The sequence below is a fragment of the Peromyscus maniculatus genome, chromosome 7 (assembly GCF_049852395.1).
Source record: "Peromyscus maniculatus bairdii isolate BWxNUB_F1_BW_parent chromosome 7, HU_Pman_BW_mat_3.1, whole genome shotgun sequence".
NCBI classification, from domain to species: domain Eukaryota; kingdom Metazoa; phylum Chordata; class Mammalia; order Rodentia; family Cricetidae; genus Peromyscus; species Peromyscus maniculatus.
This window is the reverse complement of record NC_134858.1, coordinates 77,758,672-77,783,622: the sequence shown is the minus strand read 5'-3', so window position 1 is coordinate 77,783,622 and position 24,951 is coordinate 77,758,672. Positions and strand designations below refer to the sequence as shown.

General features: G+C 42.2%; 1 protein-coding gene across 1 annotated transcript in view; it reads right to left on the bottom strand.

Annotated features, from left to right (window-relative positions):
• Me1 (malic enzyme 1) overlaps positions 1 to 24,951 on the bottom strand; it is a 115,338-nt gene that overhangs the window by 11,353 nt on the left and 79,034 nt on the right. Inside the window, exons 7-11 of the mRNA XM_076576733.1 lie at positions 22,198 to 22,307; positions 14,878 to 14,975; positions 13,214 to 13,327; positions 2,263 to 2,368; positions 759 to 901 (exon numbers count right to left, since the gene is read on the bottom strand). Coding sequence (XP_076432848.1) covers positions 759 to 901; positions 2,263 to 2,368; positions 13,214 to 13,327; positions 14,878 to 14,975; positions 22,198 to 22,307 — 571 coding nt within the window. The remainder of the gene's footprint in view (positions 1 to 758; positions 902 to 2,262; positions 2,369 to 13,213; positions 13,328 to 14,877; positions 14,976 to 22,197; positions 22,308 to 24,951) is intronic.

The following is a 24,951-nucleotide window of genomic DNA, read 5'->3' as shown; positions in this document are numbered from 1 at the left end:
CATCCCGATAAGAGAGAGAAAGCGGAGTGGCTCCTTGTTAAAAACATGTTCGCTGCAGTGATGAGCTCTCGACACAGTGCTCACAAAGTCGAGCCGGCAAGCTCTGGCTTGTACACTACCAGCCCTTTGTGTTGTGTTTACCTTCTCTATTATACGTAAATAAAGGATTCAGATGCATAAAACTAACTTCATTTTTGTTATAATGATAGTCTCAGGTCTTTGAAGAGAGTAAAAGGCATGTGGCCAACCTATCAGTCAAATATATGGTAGTACAAACACAATATAAAATTAACTTTTTATTTTTAAAACAGTGAAGTATTGAGCCCTGAGGATTCCATGCCAGCCTGGCTGGGTATCAGCATAGCTGCCCAGATCCTCCACCCATGGCATCAAAATCCAAACCCAAAATTTAGCTAAGCAAAAACTAAACTGTGGTTTCATCTTGTATGCTTCGATGCTCAGAAACAGCTAGTTAAAGAGAGCTTCAGGCCATCCAAGCTAAGTCCTTTCCCTTTCCTTTTTATAGTTAAGTCTTACTTTGCAAATCACTCAAGGAAAGTTATCACACACACATACACAGTTGATTTATTTACTGACGCTGAGAAGAGTGATTCACACTGAGGGAGAGGAGGCAGTCACACCTTGGGTGTGTCCATGCATCTTCCGGTTCGGATGGAGTAAGTGTGACGTCCAGGAGGTGTGATCAGCCCCTCGGGCATCCTAGGCTTCCTGGAACTGCCCACCACCCGACTGCTCACCTTGGTCATTCTGTAGCACTGCTCCGCAGAGCACTCTGCTTTGCTGGTTGGGTTACTCAAAGCAAAAATGATGGGCCGTTCGTTGAAGGCAGCCATATCTTTGAGAATTTGTTCTGTGAAAGCACCACCAATTGCAGCGACTCCTAAAAAGGAAAAGAAATGGGGGAGTAGGACTGTCCTTGGTTAGTTCATCCAAGAGGCGCAGGCCCCCAGACAATGAGATAGGGCAGCAACAAAGTACAGAATGTTCACACTGAAGTCTAGAGATGAAACAGTGTTGCTCAAGGCCAATCGTCTTCAGGGTTAAACCAACAAGTGCCTTTATAAGTCACAGGTATGACAACAGACTCACAATACAGAGTTCCTAGTCCATCATTAGGAACTCTGGTTCCAAGCATTTGTATCAGGAAATTAAACCATGAATGTATTAATCTAATACATTCTCTTTAAGCAATTTTGAGTAGACTGTGGTAATTGTGTCTTTATAGGCAACGGTAATAATCATCTCATTCTATTGTGAAACTGAAATAACCACTTGCTGAAGGCAGAATAAAGCAGCTAATGAAGGTGAAAAGGAGTAAGCTGAAGAATGCACTGTGTAAGACACACTGAAAGCTTGATAAAGTTCTTTGATTCCCGATCATCACCCGCAGTATTATCAACTACTGCAAACGCACTTCTAAGAACAGACTATGGTTGAAAGTAGACAGACAGACATGGGACTAGGAACAAACTATTACAACTTCTTTGGAGATTTTAAGCACAGAATTTGAACATACTAAGCACTTTGTCTATGGATTTCAAAGCAGGTCTCATAGAGCTCAGGCTGAGCTCCTGTCCTGTCTTCCTGTGTCCACTTCCCAAAGCTGGGATGGGATGGTAGGGATACACAGCATGCCCAGCTGCACACGCCACACTGCACTGTGCACACACAGTGTTGGAGTACCTGAGGAAGATTGTAATGATAGGTGGGGTGCAAGCTGCCTTCTAGGGATCTCATTCAGAGCTCCCGATCTCAGCGTGACTGACTGACTATTGTGGGCATGGTTCCTCTCGGCATAACTATTATATTGCGGGCATGGTTCCTCATGCAAGGCTGCCCTGTGCACCACAGGACATTTTGCCAACACTACTGACCTCTACCCACTGGATGTCAGGTGGCCTTTCCTTTCCTTTCTCCCTCCACATTCCCTTCACATTGATGACAACTGAAATCCATCTCTAGGCACAGACTAGTGCTCTGGGGGTGGGTTTCCAGCACGTTCAAGAAGGACTGTCTACCTGGAGTAGTGAAGCCTGGAAAAGGGCTGACTGCACAAAGGCCACACTTCAGTTCAAATCAGGAATACTAGAAAAGCAGAACTGAATTACATCTCAGTACCTGTGAAGACCCCGCTACCTGAGTGAGTCCATTTTCTTTCTGGATTCCAAAGGTTAGAATTTTTAAAAAGCAAAATAGTGCTAAACAGGCCAAATTAAAGGAAAAGGAAGAAAAAAAATTTACCTATTAGGGCAGTTGGTTTTATCTTTTGAACAATGGCTTCTAGGTTCTTCATTTCTTCATGTTCATGGGCAAATACCTCTTTCTCTTCTGTGAGAGAAGCACGTCCCTAAGTAATGCAAATGAGAAGTAAAAGTATTGCAAGTGCTTGGGTCAGAGGCACATCAAATATTCCACACTGCTAGCACTCCTGCTTAGCATCTGGTGTCCTACCCATGGCATCTACTCTTGAGGCTCTCTATAGGTCACTCTAGTACTTCACTTGTCCCATCGACAAATATTTCCATGGCAGACAGTGTTCCAGACAATGGTGACACAGTAGTGAGCAAAACAAATCAAAGAAGAGCTTTGAGACACAGGCCAAGTATAGTCACTGTTATTTTACACACGAGGACACAGGTTCAGAGATTGTAAGTGACTACAACTTACAACAGGCATTTGTAACTGGGACTGCCTTTGCACTACAGCACAGAACTGCCCTGGATAGCTCTCCAAATGCTGGATGCCAGACTGAATGCTAATGGTCAGGCCTGAAGTTGGTCCAATCTCCTTGCTTTAAAGTGTGTGTGCGCACACGCGTGCACACCAGGTCATGTGTATGAGTTCAGGCACAGAGCACATGGGGAGGTCAGATACAATCTTGGCTGCTGGTCTTCACCTTCTATCTTGTTGGAGACAGAGTCCTTCTTCATCATTGTGTACCCCATTAACTGAGCTGCAAGTTCCCAGGATATCTCCTGTCTCCACTTGCCACATTATCCTATCAGTTGCTGGATTTACAGCCATGTACTTTATGTGGGTTTTGGGGTTTGAACTCAGATCCTCATGACTGTGTGGGAACCACTTTACCCAGTGAATCATCTCTTCGGCCCAGATTTATTTGCTTTTAAAAACAATATACAGAATCCTGGAAAATCTAAAACATGTGAACCCTTTCTATTTGTTTCCTTCTCTGTAAACAAGTAAAGCAGGAACTTGTGTCTCAGCAGGTCACTGGGGGTTAAAGAAATGATGGGAACACGGGAAGCACTTGGACCACTATCAGCTATGATAAAACAACAACAACAACAACAAAACTTCTGTTAAAGGGAAAGGAACATATTTCCAGCCCCTTATAATTTTGAAACATTTTATCCTAGTCTGCTACAAATTGCTATTTGTGTACCACAGCTTTGCATTATAGATGTGACATTGGATTGGGTGGCTTCCAAAAGAGAGAGTGCACCATTGGTCACTGCTGTATTACATGAAGTTTTCCCCATTCTTTCTGCTCCATGCATCAGCATACACTACATCTGAGACACCATGAAAACAAGCCCCTTCATTCATTACGATCAAATCCCAAGCTTCCATTCCACACGCAGGCAGTAGAGGATACTAGCAATAGTAAGCTGGGTATCTCGGCCCATAATCTCATTAGTCATGTTTACCTGAAAAACTATTCTGAGTTCTACTTTAATCAGGAAATACCAAATTGTTCACTTGTGTTTTGTGATTAATCCTAAATCTCAGAGAACTCATTTGACAGAAACTTCTTTGGTATTGGAGTCTGAGTCCTACCTTCACACATGTGAGGAAATGGTTTAGATACTAAAAACTGTAACTGTCAAGTGATTCCAAATCTTTATTCCTCTCATGAACAGACTGCTTTCCCTTACAATAAAGCAAGAAAATTTTAGCAACACTGTTGCATTCTACCTCCAGCCCCCATAAATTAATTTTAAACTGATTAATAGCAAGTATATACACAGACTAGTTTCTTTTGTGTTTGCAGCAAGATATTAATTGCCTTTTAATAACTTAAAAACTATGATAATACTGAAAATTTCACAGTTCTTACATAATCTGGGGTCCTAAGGGGCAATCTTATTGAGTGCTCTCATGCTGACCTGTTAACATCACAGGCAGGGAATTTACTTCATTTGCATAGATCCATAACAAACACTAGGCAGCACTTTGCATGGAAAGAATGAGTGGGCCTAATCATAAGGTTTTAGTTATAAACAGGAAGAAAATAGGCTTTTGGCATATCAAAGAATTTCTCACAAATGAGTTAGAGATAAAAAAATCCAACTGTTCTCTGTCCTTCCGTCCTGCGTGTGTGCTCTCTGCTAAGGAGCTCTGCAGGTCCATCCACCAAAAGCAGACTGCACAGATGCTTTCTGCTCACCATGCTCACCATGGGGGGGGGGCTGTTCAACGAACCCACCCCCAGTTTAAAAAAGGCACCTATTAAACCTAACTGCAACAGCAGAGCTTATCCCAGCCTGCATTAAATACGCTCAGAATCTGAGCACAAAGTCTACCTTATAACAAATGCAACATCAAACATCGAACAGTGGGAAACAGAGTGGTTGTGTGAGTACCATTCCACATCTGAGTGTTGGAAGATCCTAAATGGAAACACCAAGTTGGGGGTTTCTGTTTCTCCCTTGCCTGGGTTTTTGGACTGGAACATATGGCTTGCCCTGGTTACTAAAATGTGGGCTGGGATGACAGTTCCTGTGTCAGTCTTCAGAACTGATTGATACATCTATCCACCTGTCCCCTTGTACCACTGACATTGCTTGGAGTCTGCCGCTGGACCCACCCACACGGAGCAGTAAGGGGCAGATGTGGGCCCAACCTGAAGGAAGTGTAGAGCCACGGGCCAAACATCAACAGTGCTGTCCACTTTGATGAATGAAAAGAAACCACTGCTTGTGTGTCCTCAAGATGTGACAACACAGACTGGGCCACCACCAGAGCAGTTTCAGTACTGGCTGTATGTGCCTGTTTTAACCCGACATTAGTCCTAATGACTTTAGGAGTTAATGGCGCCTCTCCTGGAAATGGTTTAAGAAAATGAATGCTTTTGCAATCTCTCTGCCCACTCAGTTCCCTTATTGGTAGTTGGCAAATATCATCTTGCCTTATTAGAAAGAAAAAAGAAATTCTGGTCATGGAAAAATTTTTGGAATCATTAACAGTTACAGTTTTTAATATCTAAACTATTTCTGAACAATTTCTGGAAGCAGTCTGAGCTAAAATTCATGGTTAGTTTGAGTCTTACATAGTGAAATTTCCAGTAGAGATACCAGATAAATTCTGGCTTGGAAAGGCATATTTCCTGGGAACAGTAACTTTCAGCTGCAAGCATTCTAAACAAAACACGATACAATTTTGGCTTACTACTCTCCATAGAAACGCATACAGCTGCAACTGTAGAAGTGAGATCCCAGCCTATGCTCTCAAGGCCCTAGAAGCCAAGTGCTGGAGGGCTCCACACTGCTTCTAGCATAACCTCCTCCATGTTCAAGGTCAAACACTAAGCTGTGTCCACCACTTTCCTCAGCTCTCAGAGTCTGTTCAGTTTCTGCATTAAACTCAGCAGTCACTAAATGGATGCACTCTCACTATACACGGAAAGAAAATGAGGAATGAGGATAACGCAGTGGCAGTCACACGGCTCTTCTGGAAACGTGTGGTCATATTAATCTGGCCTAGGTGGACGCAGCAGGCTTTAGAGCCTGGGCGACAAGCAACAGGCGGGTGCTGAGGAACAGGCAGCAACCACGGTATGGCCAGCTCTCCTGTTTGCAGTGAAACAGACTCCTGGCCATGGCAGCAGAGAGAGCAGCCTTCCCTAATACAAAGCTGCATCATGAAAACTGTTCCCCAAAGCTCCAAGTGAGCCTGCAGGCCAGGGATTTGCTCTTCAAGCTGACTCGACAGTTGAGGGAACCTGTCTAGCTGCACTACCTTCTCTAATAGAGGAAACAGATTCCAATGAGCTCCAGCTATCACAATGGGGTATTATTATTATTATTATTATTAGTGGGGGAGTAATGTGTGTGCTAGCTACATTATATTTGTGGAAGCCAAAGAACAACTTGTGAGAATTGGTTCTCTCCTTCTACTGTTACACGCATTCTGGGGATTGAACTGGGGTCACCAGGCTTGTATTGCAAGTGGCCTTATCTGCTGAGCTATCTCACTGGCCCGTAGTTGGAGATGTTAGTGAAGATATTTTATGAGCTTAAGCATGAGTGTTGGAAGAAAGAGAGGGGCTTGGAGAAAAAACACATGATGTGGGCTTCTCCAAGAGAAATCAGACACCCAAGTGTCAGTATGGCTCCTTACAGTACAGTCACAATTGTACTACCATTAAGCATTTATACCCTTTTGGTGGCTCTCATTTCTCATCTTCTCTCTCCTTTGATAATGAGATTCTGGAGTGGTTACAGTTGCCTTGGACAGAATGATAATCTGATAAGGTAAAATCGGCAGGTGCTTGGGTTGAATATGGTGTTTAGTACATGTCTTTTTCCCATAAAAAGGGTTTCTGGTTTTTGTAAGATTCCTAGAAAACTAGTTTACAGTTGGGACAAGGCCATGAGCAGCCATTCACTGTGCTAACATTCTTGCTTCTCCACTGGGAGAGGCCTCAGCTGGATGCCTGGGGGAGGGACTTCTCTCCCTCTGTCCCCACGATTTCCCGATTTCCCGTGTCTTCTATCCTGCCTCAGGTTCCCCCTAGGTGATGAGAAATGACTAACCGGTTTGGGGAATAACTGTTTTAAGCCATCTATTACAACCCTACAGATACGCTTTTTAAAGGCATATGGTTTCAGACAACTATAAATGACGCATCTGACAAGGAGAAATGAACACATAACTGTAATCACAGATTTCTGATAATACTGTGGAGAAAACAACCCGAGATTAATGAAAAACATGTATGTACCTAGACCTTCTAAATTCCCAAGAATGTGAAGCAAATCCTAAAGAGTCATAAACACTGTGCTGAACATCCCCCAAGCTCCTCCAGCATATAGTTTTAAATAAATTTGTCACTTATCTCCATGAAAATGGAAAGGTGTGTGTTTTATTGCAGACATCTTGCTTTATTAATCACAGTAACCACTGGCAGGTCTTGGCCATGGAAGCCCAAACTTGGCAGAATACACTCCAACTAGTAAGAAGCATAAATCTCCCACAGCCCAGTCCCCACAGATTTTTTTCCTGGTGTGACTTACAAATGCTGAGTGAACACTGAAAGACAGCCAGGAACCATGGAACAGTACATTAGCATTGCTGAAGGGCGCTGCAGGACACAAGCAGAACCAAGAGACAGAAAAATAGTCTGCCAAGTATTCTCCACGCTTAGGAAGAAACGACCGGAATGGGGCAGCCTTGGCTACATCTGCTGATGCTGTAGCTGGTGCCTGTTACTGTCTACTTTTATTCTTCTAAAGTTGTGGCTCATCACCCCACCCCCAAAAGCAAACTAATTTGGACATACTCCTGTGCTAGTCACTTAAGCTGTAGATGGAAATAGTCTCTTTTTCCTTTTTTCCTTTGCTTTAGGCAGAGAGTGGAGTCTGGAGGGGCCCATATGGGCTTTCCAGGTTCTGTGTACAAGGAATTGGATTAAGGACACACAGACATGGTAGAAATAAGACAGTTGATTAGGAAAGATGGCACTTCCCAGCAAGGAATTGGGCTGGAGAGCTAGGCACTGTGTGTGTGTGTGTGTGTGTGTGTGTGTGTGTGTGTGTGTGTGTGTATACATGTACATATATACAAACATACATACATACATATACACATATGTGGGCATTTTTCTGTACATGCTATTACATGTCACATTTGGTGGGAGGGGTTTCCAGTCTTTGACCCTGTTGCCATGTGCTTTCACATGCTAACCTTTCACACACGCACACATGCACACATGGCCTCGTGCCCTACTTTTCTTACCACAATCACGTTCTCCGCTACCAGGAACCCTTGCTCTTTGCCTTCTCTTAGCAAACTGTGGGCATCTGTTTACCCAGAAACCCCAAATTTGGTAGCCTGCCGCCTTCCTTTCCTCCCCGATTCCTGTGTCCCTCCTCTCTCCCTTTCTTCCTTCCGTCTCTGTGCCACACAGATTAGGGATAGCTAGACATTTCTTTGTTAGGTAGCCTCTTTAATCTTTGTTCCCTTCTTATTTTGTGTTGCTTCTTAATACAAGAAGACGCAACAACACTGAACATGCTTTTTCAAAGGCACCTAAGATTTAAGATAGCAGGAAATGAAGTTCAATACTCATTATTTCCTGTTTAAAAAAACCATGCATATAATCAAAGACTGCTGTTCTTCTGAATACCTACAAATGCACAGGCCATCTTCTATTTGAATTGGAAAGGAAGAAAGTAATCAAACTGGGTACTTGTTTCCAAGCTACTATATCTCACAGCAGAGAGATTGGAAGTGGCGTGGGGTTTCAAGACAGGGTTTCTCTGTGCAGTCCTGGCTGGCCTAGAACTCAATCTGTAAAGTAGACTGGCTTCAAACTCACAGAGATCCACCTGCCTCTGCCTCACAAGTGCTGGGATTAAAAGTGTGTGCTACCACCGCCTGGCATGCAGGTAGATGTTTGCTCTCGATCAGAGCAGTTATAAAATGTTAACCATTGTTGAAGTGGTACACCATCACTCTCAGATTTTCACAAAGCAACAGAGGAAAAGAGAACATCACACAGCCTAGAGTTTCAAGCCTTAGACATTTCTTTTCATAAAGAAAATATTATCCCAACTGTCATTATAGCACATAGCATGCCTTTTTTCACTATCTCTTTCCACTGGATCTAAGTAGTTAACTGTAAACCAAAGGGGGGGAAAAAAAAGAAGAAAACTACTTGGAACAGAAGAAAATAAAACTGAGGTAAAAATCATCTTTTGACCAGCCTCTGGTACACGAATGTAAGTTCTTACCATACTCTCTCTAAGCACTGAATTGGCTTATTAGCAAAGGCCACTTAAGCAAGAGGCCGAGTATGGCCCCGTCTAAGATGTGGCTTCCTGTCCTCTCTGGCAACACTTGGCAGGCGTCACTGTGAGAGATGACTCAGCTGGCAATCCTGTCTCTCACACTGTTCTCTCTGGTTATCTGAGAAGACTTTTAGATGCATTTTTAGCAAGTATTGGCTTATTTATACTAAAATGTATTAACTTAGGTGACTAAATTGATATCAATTATTTCTTGCTATAAAATACTACATAGGGTATCATCAGTAACCAAATAACTGATCCCAACTATACTAGTACTGATGTATATGTTATATTATATTATATTATATTATATTATATTATATTATATATTATATTATATTACTGACAATCTATAGCAAAACTCCTACTGGACATGTGGCTATAGGCAAATGGTAGGAAGGGCTACAGCCAGGACATAAAAAGTGTAAATAGAAAACATCCTACAATAAAAACTATTTAGTCGAATTACGGTAACCCTCCAAATACAAGTCGCCATGCCTTAGTCTTTAGCTTTGGGTTTTTTTAAGTCTTTAAAGTGTGAAGGAGTTTTGCCAAGAAAATGTTCTACTTTAAATTTTATGATTCTTTAATATATTATGAGCAAAATTATTATTGACTCTCAGAAGATATGTAAGGATAACTAAAGATGAAAACCAGCACACAAAAGAATTGTGTAAATTTGAAAGCAGAACTAAGCTAATTTTCTAGCTTGTCTACAATTTATTAGTTTCACAATAAAAATCAATACAGTATTTTAAGCTGTTTAATGGCATGAAGCATTGATTAACTGAAACTTAGTATGTCTTAGTGTACAGGCTATTAAGTGTACAAAGCCTTTTAAGACCTAATTTCATCTTAGCAAGCACAATGTATGTAGCTCTTAATTTTGGCAGGTAAAGGACATGCAATCAAAGTTGCCAGCTGGGTCTAGCCAACAACTACAGTCATTCCGAATACTGTGATCCATGGGACCTAGAGTCTCCGCTCTGCAGACCTGTGTTAAAACTATGCTACCAGCTATGCATGCTTGTGTGGGTTCACATCGTAAAGTGACAAGAAACTAGAGTCATGGATTCCCTCTAGGTGGGTTCTTGAATGTCATACATTCCTGGGACAAGATGATTTATGGAGTTGTTTTATGTGGCATCTAGCATGTGTGTAAAGGGTCCCTCATTCCTCTCTCCAGCTCAGATCTTACCCTAATGTCAGTCCTGGGTCTCCAGCCACTGAAGGGACATTTCCCCCCGTAGACTCCACAGGCATCCTGAGCTTGCTTTGTGTCAACGCATCTCACTCTTTCCCCTTCCACCTGCCTTCTCCTAGTTCTTTTTACACCTAGATGTCTTGGGAGTCCAGCTACCCTATTCCTCCTTCACATTTCTGAAGCTCTCAGTACGCAGACGAAATTCCTCTTAGACATATATCCCCCCTCTCTCAAACCTCTGATAATTGTTTCTTTTTCTCACTGTACCTTCTTTCAAACCACCCCCACAATGCCGTCAGGACGACTGAAAAGGAAAGCCTTCCTGCTTCCTCTCTCAGCACTCACGTGCCCTGTGTCACCTGTCACCTGCCCTGTGTTCCCTTCCACTCTACACTCAGTCTCTTACAGCAGAGCATGTTCTTAGCACATGCCCGGTCTTCCACCAGAGCCCCTCATCCGCCCCTCATCTGGTCCCAGGTGTGGACTAGCTCCATACGTGACTGTGAAGACCCTTCCGTCAGGGCTCTCCAGGACCTGTCACCATGCTTCCCCTGTAGTTTCATTTACTGGGATTTCAGATCTCCGTGGAGACTCCACAGTAACTCCGGACTCTTTCTTTTCCATCTAGCCTTAGAGACGCCCATGCTTTGGGGAGCCTCAGTCTTCCTTCCCTCTTCTCCACAGCAGTGACAAGTGTCCCCTATGTACAACGATGCCGTGACAACACTTCTCTAACAGCACTCCTATTGTTCTGTAACTGGTAATTTGATTTTTCTCCCTCATGCTGTGAGCATCCTGAAATCAAGGGCCTTATTGTACACTTACTGGAATCCAGAACAATGCCTGATGAATGGAAAATTTCATTCGGCGAACAGTATTTCCTGACTACAATAAATGTGATGTGACCACAGCGCACGGTTGTTTACAGTCACTCTGATTCTTGAAAGCAACAAGTCTTTACGTCAAGGCTATACTTGCTGGTTGCCAGGTGGTGGTGGTACACACTTTTAATCCCAGCACTCAGGGGGCAGAGGCAGGCAGATCTTTGTGAGTTTGGGGCTAGCCTGGTCTACAGAGTGAGGTTCAGGTCATCCAGGGCTACAGAGTGAAACCCTATCTCAAAAAAGAAAGCAACATTCAACACTTTTAAATTAATAGCTATACATAGACTTTCTCTCCTTTTAAGGCAAAAATTGTCAATGTATGACCATTTTAAACATTTTTTCTAGCTTTTAAGAATTATAATTGCTAGCCGGGCGGTGGTGGCGCACGCCTTTAATCCCAGCACTCGGGAGGCAGAGCCAGGCGGATCTCTGTGAGTTCGAGGCCAGCCTGGGCTATCAAGTGAGTCCCAGGAAAGGCGCAAAGCTACACAGAGAAACCCTGTCTCGAAAAACCAAAAAAAAAAAAAAAAAAAAAAAAAAAAAAAAAAAAAAAAAAAAAAGAATTATAATTGCTAAGAACTTGGAATATACAAAAAGATCCAACGAACTAAGTTCTAGGAACAAGGGCTATAGTTCAGTGGTGTAGCATTTGCCTAGGATGTGCAAAGCCCTGGGGTTGGACTCCAGCATTCTAACAACTGTAATAATAACCTTATAAAGTTAAATACAGTTGATGTTTGTCTTCTGTACCTTTCAGACATCATATACTTAAATCAAGTACTATATAAAACATGCGTTTTCTTTTTTTCCCACTGATTCATTTAACAAGTCATTTACTGCTCTTTGAAAACAGTTTGAAATGTATTTATCATACTTGCAGCTTTTCCACAATCTATATGACTATTATGTTTTGGAATGTAACAGATCACCATTACAATTAACGTATTGCAAATACTGTCTTAGTAATACCCTCACACCTAAAACAATATAAACATACTAATTCTAGGACAGATTTCCAAGAATGGAGACAATTGGCTCGGCAATATCAACTTCCAAAAGCTCTGGATACATGTAGGTGGACCTTCCTAAAAGTTACATTCAGATCATTTCCATGCCATGCTGCAGAAGACACAGCTTATCACTGATCATTCTTCACAAAAGGAGGTTTGTGTGTATTTTATACAAGTTTAAGAGTGATGCCCCGGTGACAGAAGTCATGAGCAGCCAGGTCCCATAGCTGTCACTACTAGGTTTTCACAATAACCGCACAAAGGAGGCCTCTGTCACTGTAAAGGAAAAACCGGGGCTCATTCCGACAGCCCATCTCCTAAGTCCTTCTCCTCACGATCCCTTCAACTTCAAGAACTGCGGCAAGGCAGCAGATATGTGGGTGGTTCTCTCACTCCCTCCTTCTTTCCTAACCGGCTGTGTGCGACAGAGCTCTTCCCAAAGTGTGAGCAGAGGTGTCATCTGTGCCTGCATCCAGCTGCCTCAGTGGAAAACTGAGCTAATTCTAGAAGACTGATGATCCAGAGTTGTGAGGGTTCACTCACAATGGAAGCCATTCCCGAGACAGTTCTCCTCTTCATTAAGGAGCAGATCAGTACATCTGAATGGCATGATCGTCTGTGTGTGTGCGTGTGCGTGTGCGTGTGCGTGTGTGTGTGTGTGTGTACATACAGTCTTGGGTGTATAGGTGCACATGTATGTAACTCCACGCACAGCTGTTTACCTGCCATCTCCCACTTCTTTACCCCAGACAGGCTCCCTCACTGACCTAGAACTTACCCAGTAGGTTATATGAGCTGGCCCACAAGCTCCAGGGACCCACCTGTCTGGGCTTCCTCACACTGGATTACACGCTTGTGCCACTGTGCTTGGCTCTTTGAAATGTCGGTTTTGGGGACTGATCTCAAGTTCTTGTGCTTGAATGGTGGTCAGTACTTCGACGACTGACCTCCCTCACCCATAAATGCTAACCTTTCAGAACAGCTTCTTAAAGGGGCACCGAGAACAATGAGCCAGCTTTCAAATGGTCACTAGGACAGGCACACGAAGTGGTCCTTTCTTACCTTAACGATTAATCCTTTTGAGTCAACCAGCCATATCTTTTTTTTGGCTTTCTCCTTTGATAAACCTTCTTTCTCCATGGCCATAACAATCAGGTGAGCGATCCCCAGGGCAGCCTGAAAAGAAAGTATAAAAATAAAGATTTCTACACTTGTCCCACAGTCTTCTTGAGGGTAACAAACTTATCATTTTGTCCATTAGTAAGGAATTTTAAAACACTCTGCCACTGAGTTTCAGAGCTTTAGTCACTGATTCGAATGAGGAGCTCAGCAGTTTCGTCACATTTGGGTGTGCAAAATGACCGCTATTTACTCCATACACAACCACTGCGAACAGCTGGCTCGTCAGCACAGACATGCCAGTGACACCCTGATTGTCGGTATATCTGACTCTAGTTACACAACCAGGACCGACACAACACGAAAACACTACATTTAACACAATCGACTGCCAGCCTGGCTCACTGGACCATATGGCTTACTGTCAGGAAGACATCCTCCAACTGAGCTTGAATACAGAAGCGAGCTCATTTGACAAGATCTTGACAGCATAAAACCGAAAGGAAATATGTGTTGCCCAGTGTTTATTCACTCTCTTAATTTACTCAAAGAGAGCACTGCGAAATCTCTCCCAATATTAACGAAACCATCTTATTTGGAATTTGATGAAGTCTGTGATAATCTGTGACATGCCACAGACCTCACCTTTTCAGGAACAAACCAGGGTCCACAAGTCATCCAACCAGGAATATTGTTTTTCCCGTTGAGAATCAAGAATTGACCTGTGTCATTCACCAGAAACTTGTGGAACTACAGAGGGGCTTACCAGAATAGAGCTAACATGTCGGGGCTGTTAGGTATGTTGGATTGTAATTTCAGTTTGAAAGGAATGTTTCATGTACTCACTTTAGCTCTAGCTCATATGTTTAATTTCAAAATAAGCAAAATGAAAACACATCATGTACACATTTCCACCCATGTAACAACTTGTTTTCTTTATAGTCATATTAAGTTTAATTTTTTTTCTCAAAATGACTATCTAGCCATTGTATTTTCTCATTTTTGAATTCTGAGAGATTTGAAATTTTTCTCATAAGAAAATTAACATTTTTATTCTGTTTGGGAGGTGAATTAACTTTTTTCTCTTAAATGAGTACTGGCAATGATTTCAATAAACTATGTAATTTGGTCTTACACAATTTTTTCCAATGATTTCAAATGTCTTGGTTATAATGTTGAATATTTTTGATGTACTATGTATCTTTAATATAAAATTATTTTGTTAAAAACAATTACAGTTATGTATGTACAGGTTGGACTGTGTGTGGGGCTGGGAATACTTATGACTATGACAGTGGACGATAAGTATACTAACTTCAATTCATTGAGGTTGCCATATGCAACACACATTGGTGACTTGATTCTGTATCAAGCCTTAAACATGCATAACAAACTCTAGGGTAATATTTGATAACTTCACAAATTTAAACTGTTAAAATGATTTACACTTCCCAAATCTCCTATAATGATGCAAGATGCCTTAAAACCTGTAGAATCTTCCGTCTACAGCTGTACTAGACCACTACGAGAGCACTCAGGACCTTAAGCACTGAGCTAAAGCTAGCCACACGTTAGCGAGACGCAGTAAGCACTACACAGTTAGGTACCTCTCCAGCTCCCTGGAACAGCACTGTCTGATCAGAGAGCTTGTTCTTGGTTATTCGAAGAGCTGCAAGGAGACCCGCAACCGCAACGGACGCTGTTCCTAAAACAAGTGATAAATATCCTTGAGCAATCCTCAGATGGATCCTGCTGGCGTCTAAGCTTTTATCCCCAACTCTAAATCACCACATGACTGACAGGTTAACAGAGACAGAAAGAGAACCGTGTGTCTGTCTCCACGCCGGCCTATGAGGCAAGATTAATAGGCTAGGGACATTAGTATTTTAAGACAGTAGCTTAAATCTTTGAAATCTCCCCCAAAAGGGGACCCTGGGACTTGCTTTGATGGTGGGTAACAGCATGGGCCTGGGTTCTGTTTGGTTCCCATTTTTGTTTTTAAATTTTTAAGGTAGGGTCTCATGTAGCCCTGGCAGGACTTAAACTCTGCATGTGCCCAGGATAGCCTCAAACTTGCAATCATCCTGCTTCAGCCTCCTAAATATTGGGATTACAGGAATATAGCACCATGCCTTGCTAGAGTTTGGATATGATGTGGATTTCAGTTCACCCTGCTTACTAGCTAGAAGAATTTAGAGAAATAACTTTGTGATCTGTTTTACTCATTTGTAAAATGGTATTATTGTATGACACAGAAGAGCATTTTTCCCACCTAAATGTTCTCAAGGCTTTGAAATCCATTGTTGGTTCCTCACACAAAGGAGGTACACAGTAAATGCTTGCTCTAATGGGGAAGTGGCAATGGTGTTTCAGATATATTTAGAATTTAATGTTTAAATTTGAAAATTGTCCACTAATAGCGATTGAAATCTGGTTTCATTGCAATCTTTGTCTTTCTACCTATAATTCCCATGAGACCCCTAGGTCTAACTGAATGCATGTGAAGTAGGGTGAGGTCGTTCTCATTCCACCACAGCTACGAGGTGGCACCAGTCTAATCACAGACTTCACCACAGCCCAGAGCAGGCACTAGCACTCTGGCTCTAAACATGACTACACAGCTCAATCTCTTCATGGTTCACTCCTGAGACAGAACTGCAGTTTCTTGCAATGCCTTCCAGCTTCATGAACATTTTACACCTTCAAGATAACATTCTACTTTTTCAGTATCGCTCAGGTGAGCAGCAAAGTCTAGACAAAGTTTGAATACCTTTACTTGGTCAAATCTAGATCTGACAAGATGCAAATAAGACCACTGCAGTGTTTATGAGCTGTGGCAAGGCATACACTGCGCAAACCATTGTTTTGTACGTAGTGTAAAGTGGAGTCTAAAGAGCTGACGATGTGACTCAGGGCAGAACGTTTGTCTAGTGCACAGAAGGCCTGAGTTAAACCCCCCAAAACCACAACAAAAGAAATCCTGTACAAAATACAGCTGATTTATATAGGAAATATGCCACGATGTCTGCCTTGTACACCAAGACACGCTCATGAGAACTGTTAACAGATGAAATGAGGGAGGAATAGACATCCAGTTACCATATTAAGTAATTACTCACAAGCAGCATCACAAATTAGCTTTTCTTGGGTTCTTCTGATGAAAATCAGTCCAAAGTTAGATGTGAGGAATTCTAAGTTCACTCCCAACTCTGGGATCATATAATTCCAAGATATCTACTAATTGTCACAAGATTTAACCAGCTGGAAAGTCAATGTTGGAACATTACCAGCATCACTACTTGGTGTTATTCTGGTTTTTATTTTGTTTTTCATGGAACTGGACACTTGGAGACAGACAGATGAGGTTTTGTTGTCTAATTAAAATGTGCCCTTGTCCTGTGATGATGCCAGTTCATTCTAATAAAATTCAAAATGCTTTACTGCAGACATGGATAAACAGGCAGGATGAGTCTCCTCTCACTGTACTGGATACTAAGTCATTAAAATATATATATATATTCATATTCCATGGCATTTCCTAGTGACATAATGGAATGTCTAGTCTTTTTGTCATAGCATCAGTTGGTAAGATCAGAAACATAGTTTAGAACTACCAAAAATTTAATGTGAAAATGACTATTTTCTTTTTAAGATTTTTTTTTCATTTTTTATGTATATGAGTGTTCCATCTGCATGTATGTCTTTATTCCAGAAGAGGGCATCAGATCCCACCATAGATGGTTGTGAGTCAACATGTGGGTACTGGGAGTTGAACTCAGGGCCTCTGGAAGAGCAGTCAGGGCTCTTAACCACTGAGCCGTCTCTTCAACCCGTGAACACGATACTTGTACACAGTTTGCAGCTACTTTAAATTTCTTTGTAGAAAAGCAAGTGCAGGAAATTAAAATTTTATACAAACATGTTTGTAAAATAAATCCATAATTGTTTTAAATCTTATATTAAACTTAAATCAGACAGAGGGAAGGCCTGTTCTTGGACTGCTGCTGTAAAGAGGACCTAATACTGTTAACACAATACTAAAGAGACGGGCTTTCTTTTAAATTTTTACAAAGTTCTACAGGTTGTGTGTCTCTAGTAGGAAATTCCCATTCTTTCAGACTCTCAAATTTTTTAAAATGATTTTTTAACTGTATGAATGTGCATGTGTATGTGTGTACAGCTGAGTACAGGTGCCTACAGCAGCCAGAAGATGGTGCTGCAGTGTCCAGTGTGGGTGCTGGGATTTGAACTCTGGTCCTATGTAAGAGCAGTAAATGTTTCTGACTGAGCCATCTCTCCAGCCCCCAGGCTCTGAGTGTTTTGAGCCCTGACATGACAGCGGATGTCTCGCACCTGATCTTAGGAGTTGTAGCTAAAGTGCAAGTGCTGAAATGCTGTATGATGTCACTGTGACTTACATGTACATGGTACACCCTGGACACAAAGGAAGCTTGTGTTTGGATTTGGATCCCAGCCTCAAAATGTCTCATTATATCTATGCACACACACATTCTAAAATCAGGAAAAAATACGAAATTCAAAATGCTCCTGCTACCAAATACTGTGGACAAGAGCTACTCTATCCCAGCATAAATTTGCAAGTACTATGTCTTTAATATTCACAGAAGTTTTGCTGTGGCTGTAACTCTCTCTGATCTTTTACCAAAGAATGACCTCAACTGCTGGCTAATCTCAGTTTATAGCTGGATGATGTAAAGTTCAAGGCCAGCCTGTCTCAAAAACAACAATAAAATCAGATCTTTACACTGGCACAGTAATTTGTTAAATCTAATTAAAACTAAAAATTACATTATATAATTAACAAGGCCAATTTGTAATGAAATAACTATAATCCTCATGCGCTATTAATAGAACAGACGCCACTAGAAGTATTGAGGAGGACGGTGGGTTGACACAGGCCGAGCTCAAGGTCAGAGCATGCAGCAGCAGCAGCAGCGCAGGGCATGGGAGATGCCCACAGCCTTGCTGCAAGGGCACACAGAGCAGCAGAGCATGCGCAGGACGGGAAGGCAGGGATGGTTCCCTGTGGAAAACGGCAGAACGTGCTCACAACTAGTATTCCTCTTCCCTACAAACTGCACTAAAGCAACAGAAACGAAGATTTAAAAACAAACAAACAGAGGTAGGACTAGAAAGCACCAGGCACAGTGGTGGCGGGCAGGGAATAATGCTATACCGAGAACAACTAAGTGGCATCTATTTACTTGACATGGAGGACCACACACATGCAATCTTCCTAACTCCAGGGATACTAACAGCAAGCAAATGCCAGCAGACAGCAACAGACCAGAATCTCAGCAGAGTCAGAGAACAGCTACAAAGACAGGACAGGAAACTCCCTGGAGGAGATGGCCTAAAGCATAAAATGACTTGAAAGCAAACCCGATGTCATTTAAGATTATTTTAAATTACTAGTATAGTTAGTTATGTTTTCCTTAAATCAAATACTTTTCATAAAACAGTATCTTTAAATAACACATCTGTTTCAAAAAAAAAAAAAAAAAAAAAAAAAAAAAAAAAAGTCCCTTCAAGGACAGGATGCAAAAGCACTTATCTGCATTGCAGGGCTGAAACAGTTGCATAATTGTTTTCATTGACAACATCCATGGGCATAACGGGAAAAGCACAGGGTTCAAAAGAGACAAGGGAAAACTGAGGAGAAGCCCCGTCGTCACAGGGACTCGACTCTGGAGAAATGCTCAGGGTGGTTTGCCCATCTCTAGTCAAACGGAAGGCTTTCTGTAGGCTTTCTCTACTAAGGAATTAGATGAATGTTTCTCAACCCTGTTTTCCTTCCTAAGGGTAGTAGTATTCTGAAATCCCTGTGAGAAAATAAGCAAGCATTGTGTGTACAGGCAGCTAGGGTGGAAAGCCATTGAGTTTACTGCCTCCACGCTGGCAAGCCTGGAGTGTTCTCCAGCATCTTCAGCATGCCTCACACACTTCTCTGGCCTTGACTTGACTCCTGCATTAATTTCTAGGCTTTACTTCTGATGTGCCCCAGGCCCTAACCTTAAGTGCTGGTCCTGATAGACAGAAATTGTCACTCAAATTCCTGTTTTGTTTGGTAATTTTAACCTTTTTAAACTGAACTCTGATTCCCATTAATTCTGTCTAATGGTTCTCAATCATGTAGTGCTGGTCTTAGCATCCTTATACATATTTCTGGAGAACCACAAAATGCAAAGGTATAACACACTATAGGAGAAGAAGACATGGGTTTGTTCTGTTGATTTTGAAGTGCTGGAGATAGACCCAGGGCATTGTACATGCTAGCCAAGTGTCCACCACTGATATACATCCCCCCAGCCCTTAAAAGGCTTGTTCAACTGTTCACTGGAGGCTGCTAGAGACTACCTCAAAATGAACTGATGAGCGACTTTCAGATATCAGCCTGCACTGCAAAGTGCAGTATGTGTGTGCATTAAAGCCACTCTGCCATTACACAGGGTACCCTAGAGTCAGGGCTGCGACACATTAAAACCAGACTTCCTTTCTATAGCTCACATGTACACTTCTTAGTACCTGGAAATTCTGGACTTGCTTCTGAAATCCTCTAACTACTCTATTCCAAGAAACCTGCAGCTGTCTGTAAAGTGACTATCTAGGAACTATGCACGACAAGGAAGCGAGTGCACAAGGATGAGGTTCTTAGAAAACATCAGCAACAACCAATCACTGGAAGACTCCATTCTGTATGGTCTGACATCAGGGGCCTTAGTGACGGGAAGCACTTGGCTGAAATTCCCTGAGAAGGAGACCAGAGGGAAAGAAGGCCGAGTTGGGGAGGAAATGGGTTTGCTCTGGAATGGTTTCAGAATGAGGTAACTCTGAGATATCCAAGATGAGCTGTTAATAAACAGACGAACATACCGCCCTGGAGTTCAAAGAAATCCTAAATGCAGAAATAACCCTTCGAGCTGAATGTCAGAAAATGGAGTATGAGTTAAGAGAATAGTACTAAGCAAAAGGAAAGGCCTGAAGTGCTCTGTCACGGGCTAGCAGAGGGGAGAGTGAGCAGTAAAGCAGGAGGAAGAAGTCCGCAGGTGCGTGATGGGGCAGCAGACAAGAGCAGCCCCAGAAAGGCAGCGACAGTCTGAGTGCTACAGAGACATCAGGACGAAACTGACAAACATGCACAGCAGTGGGAGGGAAACCGTCAGGGTCCTCGAGGTGCTAGAACTAAGGAACACCCTCGACCTGTCTGTCCTTTCGGTTAGTCATAATGAAACAGGTTCCAAGACTTTCCTAGAAGGCCTAGATGGTGAGGGGGGAGGACAGCGAGGGACAGAAAACAGGAGCTTGAATAGAGAACCACACACAGCTTAGACAAAGGGCCACAGCCAAGCATGTGCCTGAAATATCAACGAGAAGGCAGCACACTATTCATATGCCTGGCAGGTGGCTCGTGTGATCTCAGCCAACAGGATGCTGTGAGTTTGAGGTCCATCTGTACAGAGCGAGACCTTGTCCAAAAAACAGACAGTACTTACAGGAGTGAGGCTTAGAGACCATGGCTAAAGAATATAGGTATTTATATCCTCAAATAACATGCAGTCTATTTTCACAAATTTCGTTCTTTATTAAGTCATAATAGCTGGAGATTTTATCAGACTTCTGGGAGCTCATGTATATATAATATAGTACATTTTAGGATGCTTTCTCAAATGTGAAAGAGAACCAGAAATTATGACTACCATCATCCAACAAAAATCCTGTTTGTTTTTTTTTTAAACAGGTACCTAATATCTACGGGATCTGAATAAGAAGCTGTGAATTAATTTCAGATATTATTTTTCATCTGTTTATTTCGTTGGATTTCTGTATATGTACCTTTTATATATGCATAGGTACATAATTCTATAATTTCATTAAAATAATACAATGATACTGTTTAGGCTTTAATCTGTTGTTTTATTATAAAGAATTTATAGCTCACAGTAGAAACTGTTTAGTGCAGATGAGAGTTAAAGCATGAATTTTCTCACCACCTGTGACAGCTCTCCAGAGATTACAAAACTGTCAGAATAGCAAATTAATTTTGAAAGTTACTGACCTCCCAAAGTTGTGAAACTACGGAAGTTTCTGATGTGAATGACAGTGTATTGTCTGTCCCCTATCGCATCCCTACCATGTGCCTTCTCAGCTCAGTTTCTCTCCTTCTCATAATGCTTCACTGCACACACTTGTCCCGTTGGATCCCTGTGATAATGTTCTCACCACCTGCGACGTCGGTCCTTCAGTTTATTCTCGGTGTTTTTAGAGTAGTCACCTGAAGTGTGGATGCAGGTTTTGACCTTGTTCCTCCTTTTCTGATGTGGATGGGGGGGGGGGGACAAACACCCTGGAGCTGCATGCCGAGCTGTGGTGGTAATCTAATTGTACTGAAATGTGATTTTGAATGTATGTTAATAAATAAAGTTGCCCGGGGGTCAGAGCTATTAGAGCCATAGCAAGAGTGTGGCAGTGGTGGCACACGCCTTTAATCCCATAGATCTCTAGGGGGCTGTACATTCAGACAGTGACGAGGCAGTCACGTGTTTGGGTTTACAATCAATGAGAAGGCAGAACAAAATACTATAAATAGACGAACAGACAGGAAATAGGTCTTTTCGGGAAGCTGGGACACCGCAGGCGGAAGGGTGAGATTTTAGCTCTGAGCTCTGACCTCTCGGCTTTCTCTTTTACACTGTTTCTGTGTTTCTTATTTAATAAGACGGTTAGTTACATCTACACCGAGCTCTGTGTGTCTTGCATGTCCAAATCACTTTATGACATGATCTTTCTAGACATCTTCCTCTGTGTCCCTTCCTACCTTTGCTCACACAGGTCATTGCATCTCTCTCTTGTCTGACTGGAGACTACCAGTTGTTATTCTTGATCCATACATAGTGAAATGTGATTACCTTGAATATCATCGTTAAATGTGCAATACTTGTTTCGATACTTGTTCAGGAGACGAAATGCATTCAGATTGGCAAAATCTTCAAACTGAATAAGGCAATTCATGCCATATCTATGAGGCAAAAACATGCATTTTAGAAGTTAATGAAATAACATTTTAAGTAGACATTTAAATCTAGCCCATAGAAAAGGCACACCAATGTCTTTTAAAAGCCCTATCTACATTCTTAGCACAAATGTATAACACATTATCAGCAAGGACTGACATCACACTTACCACAAAAAAGGGAGTGGGTTGGTACTGTGGAATCATACCAGATGACAAAAAGTCAGTCCAAAACATGATCCATAGCCTCAAGGAATTTAAAACTCAGTAGAAACAAAATCTTCTGAGTTAAATGAAAGGTATGCAAAATGTAATATAAAAGCTATGTATAAACAAAGGATTATACTTATTAAGAAAACAGTGCTTCTAGCTAGACTTAGAAGCCAACTGACACATAAATGAAGCTTTAATTGACTATTATTTTCAAAGCTGAGATGCAGAGTTTATAAAACAAGGGAAAGTAGAAGGAAAATAAAAGAAAGGTGAAAAGAAAACAACCCTGTTGGGAAAATGTCACACTCACTAATGGGCTGCAGTGCAGCGTGTGTGAGGCCTAACCTCCTCCTGGTCCTCCTGAACCCACTAACTCAGATGGTCCCCTCCATTCAGGCATGCCAAAAGCAGTTATCACAACAGTCTATGGGATAACCCTCTGGACTCCCTCATGCCTTTGCTTCTTCTGACCCTGAATACCACCGTACTCTAGCAAGACAGCAGATAAATCGAGCTATAAGGCTTGGCCAGGATCAGAGAAGTCCTGAGTATTTGTTTTCATGTTTGTGTGGACATTAACACAAACCCAAAGGTCTCGTTCTTAGTGCTATTAAAGAAAAATTCTTTGCCCTGCATCACATGTAAACATAGAGCTCACAGTTCTGGAGGCTCGAGCCCAGGGTTAAGGAGGCTGCAGACACTGTCAGGGAAGGACTGTCTCCTAACGGAGAGCATCTCCTTGTTGTACACTTGCATGGCAGAGGCGGCAAGCACATTCCCTTCCTTTAGCCTGTTTCACATGGGCACCAATCCGTCATGATGGCTGGCCCTCAAAAGGCCCTCCTCTTCAGAGTTCCACGCTGAGGTTTAGTTCTAGTGTATGGATTTTGGCGGACACAAACATTCAGATAAGACAGCTTCACCACACCTGTCTACAAGTGCTCAACCCCTTACCAGTCTCCACACCTTGCTAAGAAATAGCTTTCTTCTTGATGCCTATTCTTTCTGGACCATACTCCATAACGCTGTGACTTCTTTCATCGGCAGTGACAAATTTCTCACTACAGAGTACTGAACTTTGTCCTCATTTCCCACTTCTTCCACAATGAGGATAGTTGCAAACTCTCCAACACCACAGTGTCGGAGCTCTGTCTTGATTTATCTCTCCCTACCACCATGACTACAAGTCCATCATTCCATTGTTTTCATCCATTACATTTACTCATATACTATATCATATATTTGTCCTTAATGGTCTACCTCTTAAAAAACACTGTAACATTCACAGGTGAAATTGGGACTAAATCAATCTTTCCTCCCTCCCTTTCTCTGTAAAGTTTTTGTCATGTACAGAGGAGGGAAGGGACCTTTCTGAGACTGACTGTCCTCAAGGCAGGCAGGACACCACTGGGCTCCTCTTGACCCCTGAGAGGATGTATGTGCTCACCCATGTACTGATGAACTCAAGACTGCTTTGGAGATCTTGAGTAGGTCCCCATCATACCTCACCGCTCAGATCTCATTGCATCCTAATTAACATGTTTGGTGAGATGTCCACTACAGTGGCTGTACTGGCCGGGTCTTGGTCACCTGTGGCCTTGTGAAGACCCTGGTCATGGGATGGCACAAAGACCTGTCTGTTGTTCTTCAATGGCTGCTGTGGTAGGAGACTGGTGGGTTCTGTCTCATTTTCAATTACTAATGAAACTTAACATTGTTTTCTGTTTCTTTTCATATCTTCTTGGTCATTTTAATTCTTTCTGGGAAACTGTTCTTTGGTTCATTTTTATTGTTGTCTCTTCATTTGTTATCCTAATAAGAAGTTTCTATATTTTAAGAACAGTGTCTTCTATTATAGACACTGCAGATGGCTTTCCCAATCTCCTACACTGTGCCATTAAGCCCTTAGATGGTGTTTGTCCTAGACAGCTTTGACTGTCAACTAGATATGGTGTAAGACCATCTGAGAGAAGAATCTCAATTGAGGAATTGCCTGGATTAGTGGCCTGTGGACATGTCTGTGGGGGATTGTCTTGACGGTTAATGATGTAGGACAGCACAGCTCACTGTGGGCAGCTGTAGCTCTAGCCAGCTGATATGAACTGTGTATGAAAGCTGGCTGAGGATGTTTCTCTGGGAGCCAGCAACCAGCATCCTCAACGGTTCCTTCCCTACTTCTTTGGCTGTGAAATGAGTTCCCTTGTCAGAGATGATGCTGTGTGGAATAGCAAGTAGACCTGCCTTCAATTCCTGCCTTGACTCCTCTGATAACGGAATCACAGCAACAAAAATGAAACTAGAATAGTGTTTCTGTTGATTTTTCTACAGAAATTTCAGGTGTTTACAGAATCAGATTACTTGATGTTTTTTCGTATGGACTCACTTTTGGATAGCATGCCTATGACAGCCCTCACACGTGCATTTATTTATAATCCAC